The 6,015-nt window shown below is 49.6% G+C and overlaps 1 protein-coding gene across 3 annotated transcripts in view; it reads right to left on the bottom strand.

Annotated features, from left to right (window-relative positions):
• Positions 1-408: 408 nt before the first annotated feature.
• LOC129768090 (fibroin heavy chain-like) overlaps positions 409-6,015 on the bottom strand; it is a 102,668-nt gene continuing 97,061 nt past the window's right edge. Inside the window, exons 4-12 of one of the 3 annotated variants that reach the window (XM_055769506.1) lie at positions 5,863-6,008; positions 5,663-5,722; positions 5,387-5,580; positions 2,830-5,350; positions 2,526-2,771; positions 2,299-2,469; positions 1,935-2,009; positions 1,273-1,821; positions 409-1,211 (exon numbers count right to left, since the gene is read on the bottom strand). In XM_055769506.1, the coding sequence (XP_055625481.1) occupies positions 622-1,211; positions 1,273-1,821; positions 1,935-2,009; positions 2,299-2,469; positions 2,526-2,771; positions 2,830-5,350; positions 5,387-5,580; positions 5,663-5,722; positions 5,863-6,008 (4,552 nt within the window). In that variant the 3' untranslated portion in view covers positions 409-621. Of the gene's footprint in view, positions 1,212-1,272; positions 1,822-1,934; positions 2,010-2,298; positions 2,470-2,525; positions 2,772-2,829; positions 5,581-5,662; positions 5,723-5,862; positions 6,009-6,015 lie in introns of all 3 variants that reach the window. The other 2 variants (XM_055769505.1, XM_055769507.1) reach the window with 2 other exon arrangements.

Raw genomic sequence — 6,015 nt, 5'->3', positions numbered from 1 at the left:
TTCTATTTTTCATATTACTTTTCTTAAATGGTTACGATATTGCAAAGTAATGAAATTTCATAAATTTTGGTGAGTTCGACACGGCAACACAAAACGTCAAACTTTTGCGCAGCTTGGTGCGAAATTATAGCGTTTTGCTGAAAATTATGTCGATTGTGAAACAAAACACAATATTGCATACTACACTGTGTCTTCAGGTATGGATCTCTAAAACTATTACATAGGTAAATGTTGACGTAATGTCTCTTCCAACTATAGCAATTGTAAAAAGTTTGCAATTGTAAAACATCCATGGTAGTGCTTCTGATTATCTCCATTCTTTTGATCTACCATGTTTTTTTTCAATAAATTACGAGTCAAAAAACTACAATGGCCAGTCAATCAACAGGATTAAATAAAACACCACAATCACAGTCGAAAGGATACTTTTATTGTCTTTTCGTTTCTGACAGCTATTATTCACGGCGCGCAATACTTAAAATCGATGAGTATTTTTTCTTCTCCTCACGTCCACATCGTCTCTGAGCAGACGCATTTATCACCATCCAGTCCAGTCTTTCCTCGTAGGTTGCGTATCAACTATCAACAGAAAGTATGTACGTGTGTGTGTATGTGAAATGGCTAGACCTCGGCTCTGCCCACGTTCTGCTTCCTCAGAAGTGGCAGACGACGATTCCGTAATCGGCGTGTTCGGTTCTGGCGAACCGGTGGCTGCTGTAGCGTCCAGCTTCCGTCCTCGCTCTGGACTAGTTGCTGCAGTGGCAGTGGTAGTGGCTGTGATGTTTCGTCTAGAGCTCGTCCTGTGCCCGTTGGTGGTGATGCTACGGGGAAGTTTATGTGAGTGGGGAGGTCACTCCGTTGAACGTTGTTACAGTTCGGCACGTAGATCACCGGGATGAATCCAAGGTATCCCATTGGCTGGGTTGGGCGATTCTGATCCTGAGGGCAGTTACAAGGAGCCTGAGGAATATTAGGGGGAGGGTATGGATATGGGAGGAAGAAGTAAGGATACTGGGACACCGCAACAGCATAATTGGGATAGGACGGGTACTGATTGTTGTTCCCACTGGAAGGAGGCGAGCCGGTGTCGATTGGACGTGTTGGTGGCTGTACTCCGCTCGCAGTGGTTGGATATGTTTGAGGAGGTGTGGTATACACCGGTGTTGGAGCTTGCGTAGGTCGGGGTCCATATGGACTCTCAGTTGAAGTTTCTAGAAATATATTTTAATAAATAGTGTTGAATAATAATGTATAATTTGGTTAATGTTCAACCTTGAGGGGGTCTACCAATATCTACGCTACCGACACCGCCGATTGTAACACTACCTTGTTGGGTCCCGGAGGTTGGCGCATTTATACTGACATTCGTCGCAAGCATCCCACTCACTTCAGCGTTGATGCTTCCGGTATTAGTGGATCCTTCTAACGAACCTCCCGAAGTATTACTTACGTTTGCAGATCCAGCTGTGAGAACCTCAGTATGATTCAGCATACCCTCGACGGTGATTTGGCTTCCTTGAATTGAACCTGTTACGTTTGTCTCCCCAACAGCCGTCAAATACGTACTGTTGACATTTATTGAGCCGGTGTTTGTGCCCTGAACTCCTTGCCCGGCAAGAGACCCGCTGCTTACCGATGTATGATTAAAGGAAGCACCAAAAATATCACCAGTCGAGTTATGACTGGTGCTAACTTCAACGCCAGTAGTTGCAACAGTTCCACCGATACTCGTCGATCCCGTATTGGACGAAGTGTTGTGGGATGTTGTTATCATGCCACTTACTCCTGTCTGAGAGATGTCAGTTCCCACAGTGAAGCCACCTGGATAGTGTCCATAGAGGAAGGAAAAGAACGCAGCGAGACGAAGCGTAGAGAGGAAGCGAGAATTAGAGATGCAGCAATCGCTGGAAATATTACAATGAGCTGGTATTTACCAAGTGGTCCACCTATACTAATCGATGCGCCAAGGCCCCCATTGCTCGCTACTTGTGGTCCAATGCCAATGTGTACTGGTGTGCGTGATGTGCGTGAGGTGGGTGTGTGTGTGTGCGTATGAGGATGTGCATAAGTTTGTGTGGGTTTGTGTGTTTAAGATGTGCGTGTAGGTTAATGGCCATTTTTATGAAACATAAACAGCGTGTTACAAATTAGATAATTCTGACTTACAACTAGCATGACAAAATTATGTTACATTCCTCAAGGTATTTTGTTTTGTTAGCAACACTTACGAATCGATGGATTGATACGTCAATCTGGTTCCACTGCTACTCAAAATCTAATGAAACAATGTGACCTTACCTCCTGTGGGCCGTACAGTCACTTGTTGTTGGCCTTGACCTTGTTGTTGGTTCTGATTTTGACCCTGCCCTGCACCTTGCCCTTGTTGTTGACCTTGACCCGGACGATTTCCCGGTCCTTGGGTAACGCCGGGGCCAGGTTGGCTTCCTGAACCCTGACCTTGTCCTTGTCCTGAAATACAATACATCTAGGTACATCAGAAAAGAATAGTTTATTTTCGTATTGACCTTGTTGTTGGCCTTGTCCTTGACCTTGCCCTTGTCCTTGAATCTGTCCTTGACTTTGTCCTTGACCTTGTCCTTGAATCTGTCCTTGAGTTTGTCCTTGACCTTGTTCTTGTCCTTGTCCTTGGCCTTGACCTTGACTTTGTCCTTGTTCTTGACCGTGGCCTTGACCTTGTCCCTGGCCTTGTCCTTGACCTTGGCCTTGCCCTTGTGCTTGGCCTTGACCTTGACCCTGACCTTGGCCTGTAGCTAAAACGCAGTGGTCTGAGAATGGATATTACCTTGTCTACATTGGAAGTAAACTTACTTTGATTTTGACCAGGTTTCTGATGAGTCCACGATATTTGTACGTTGTGTTCAATCGTCCCCAGCGGCCCTTGGTGTGATCCTTGATGCTGTCCTTGATGTTGACCAGTACCACCCTGATGACTACTCTGGTGGCCCCCTTGATGCTGTCCAGAACTTATCGGTCCCTGAATCTGACCCTGATGTTGCCCCTGGTGTTCCCCCTGACCCAGCCCCTGATGACTACCCTGGTGCTGATGTTGATGTTCACTGGAGCTAATTGGACCCTGGTGAGATCCCTGATGCTGGCTCTCATGCGAACCCTGGTTGCCTTGGTGGCTCGCCTGATGCTGTCCCTGGTGTTGGCCCGAACTGATTGGACCTTGAGCGGAGCCTTGATGCTGTCCACTGTGCTCACCAGATGTTCCTTGATGGCTTGATTGATGTTGATTCTGATGTTCACTCGAACTTATCGGGCCTTGGTGCGATCCTTGATGTTGGCTTCCGTGAGATCCCTGGCCAGCACCCTGGTGACTGCCCTGATGTTGCCCTTGATGCTGGCCTGAACTAATTGGACCTTGAGCAGAACCTTGATGCTGTCCACTGTGCTGACCGGATGTTCCTTGATGACTTGATTGATGCTGATTTTGATGTTCACTCGAACTTATTGGTCCTTGATGCGATCCCTGATGTTGACTTTCATGGGATCCCTGACCAGCCCCCTGGTGACTACCCTGGTGCTGACCTTGATGCTGCCCTGAACTTATGGGTCCTTGGTGAGAGCCTTGATTTTGTCCAGAATGCTGCCCGGAAGTGCCCTGATGACTGCCTTGATGTTGGTTTTGATGCTCGCTAGAACTGATGGTTCCCTGATGAGACCCTTGGTGCTGCCCTTGGTGTGATCCCTGGCCAGCACCTTGGTGGGTTCCTTGATGTTGCCCTTGATGCTGACCTGAACTTATCTGACCATGATGGGAACTTTGATGTTGCCCCTGATGATGATGTCCTGGTCCGGAAGGTGGTGACTGTCCTTGACTTTGACCTTGTTGATTCTGATTTTGCCAACTTCCTCCCTGCTGTTGACTTTGTCCAGTTTGATTCTGATTTGAGCCTTGGTTATTACCTTGGCCTTGACCTTGTTCTTGTCCCTGACCCTGTCCTGGTTGATTGCCACCTGTACCTTGTCCTTGCCACTGGCCTTGGCCTTGACCTTGACCTTGTCCTTGTCCCTGCACCTGGCCTTGACCCTGATTTTGTCCCTGTCCCTGTCCTTGTCCAGGACGAATACCGCCAGATCCCTGGTCACCCTGCCCCGGACGGCTACCACCTGTTCCTTGTCCTTGTTCCTGACCTTGTCCTTGGTTCTGTCCCTGACCCTGACCTTGTCCTCCTTGTCCTCCTTGACCTCCTTGTCCTGGACGATTACCATCTGTTCCTTGACCTTGCCACTGACCCTGACCCTGTCCTTGTCCCTGACCTTGTCCTTGTCCCTGACCTTGTCCTTGCCACTGACCCTGTCCTTGGTTCTGTCCCTGACTCTGGCCTTGACCTCCTTGTCCTGGGCGATTACTACCTGTTCCTTGACCTTGTCCTTGTCCGTGACCCTGTCCGTGGTTCTGTCCCTGTCCCTGACCTTGGCCTTGTCCACCATGGCCTCCATGTCCTCCTTGACCTCCTTGTCCTGGATGATTACCTTGACCTTGTCCTTGGTTTTGTCCCTGACCCTGGCCCTGACCTTGTTCTCCTTGTCCACCATTTCCTCCATGTCCTCCTTGTCCTGGACGATTACTACCTGTTCCTTGACCTTGTCCTTGTCCCTGACCATGTCCTTGGTTCTGTCCCTGACCTTGTCCTCCTTGACCACCATGTCCTCCATGTCCTCCATGTCCTCCTTGACCTCCTTGACCTCCTTGTCCTGGACGATTACCTTGACCTTGTCCTTGTCCCTGACCCTGTGCTTGGTTCTGTCCCTGACCATGTCCTCCTTGTCCTCCTTGTCCACCATGTCCTCCATGTCCTCCTTGTCCTGGACGATTACTACCTGTTCCTTGACCTTGTCCTTGACCCTGTCCTTGGTTCTGTCCCTGACCTTGTCCTCCTTGTCCACCATGTCCTCCATGTCCTCCATGTCCTCCTTGACCTTCTTGACCTCCTTGACCTCCTTGTCCTGGACGATTACCTTGATCTTGTCCTTGCCCCTGACCCTGTCCTTGGTTCTGTCCCTGGCCTTGTCCTCCTTGTCCACCATGACCTCCATGACCTCCATGTCCGCCATGTCCTCCATGTTCTCCTTGTCCGCCATGTCCTTCCTGTCCTCCATGTCCTCCTTGTCCGCCATGTCCTCCCTGTCCTCCATGTCCTCCATGTCCTCCTTGTCCTCCTTGTCCTCCTTGTCCTCCTTGTCCTCCTTGTACTCCTTGCCCTCCTTGACCTCCCTGTCCTGGACGATTACTACCTGTTCCTTGACCTTGCCACTGACCCTGACCCTGTCCTTGTCCTTGTCCCTGCCACTGACCCTGTCCTTGGTTCTGTCCCTGACCTTGTCCCTGTCCTTGTCCATGTCCTTGTCCCTGTCCTTGCCCCTGTCCTTGTCCTTGCCCTTGCCACTGACCTTGTCCTTGATTTTGTCCTTGTCCCTGGTCCTGACCCTGTCCTTGCCACTGACCCTGACCTTGCCCTTGTCCTTGATTCTGTCCTTGCCCAGCACCAGGCTGAGTGGATCCCTGCCCGGGTCTTTGTCCTCCCGGTCGATTCGTTGGGTTTCCTCCAGGAGCTATAATAGAAATTTAGAAGAACATTCGCGCACCCAAAACCGGGAAGATACGAGCTGAAACTGAAACAAAAGTCAAAAATACCTTGAGGGTTACCAGTTCCACTTCCACCAGTAGTGCCGGTGCCGCCGGGTCTTACAGGTGCTGTGAAATAGTGCGTTGAATAACGATAAAAACAAACAAGTGGGTTTTGGTGCAACTACGGAACGTTTTCGCTATAACTAGGTGCCGAATAAAACCTTATCCAATGAGGTGCGAACTATAAAAAAAAACCAGAAACATACCAGCAGTCGTGGCGGGTGGCTTCACAGGCGGGCCTTCCGGTCTTAGTCCTCCCGGATACATTCCACATCCTCTAGGCAGATAAAGGTCGCGCCACGGAATTAGTTTACCACGTTTTCCGGATGGAGGATCATCTTCGGTGATGGCACTGAAAG

This window comes from Toxorhynchites rutilus, chromosome 2 (genome assembly GCF_029784135.1).
Source record: "Toxorhynchites rutilus septentrionalis strain SRP chromosome 2, ASM2978413v1, whole genome shotgun sequence".
Taxonomy (NCBI): domain Eukaryota; kingdom Metazoa; phylum Arthropoda; class Insecta; order Diptera; family Culicidae; genus Toxorhynchites; species Toxorhynchites rutilus.
This window is presented reverse-complemented; position numbering and strand designations above follow the sequence as displayed.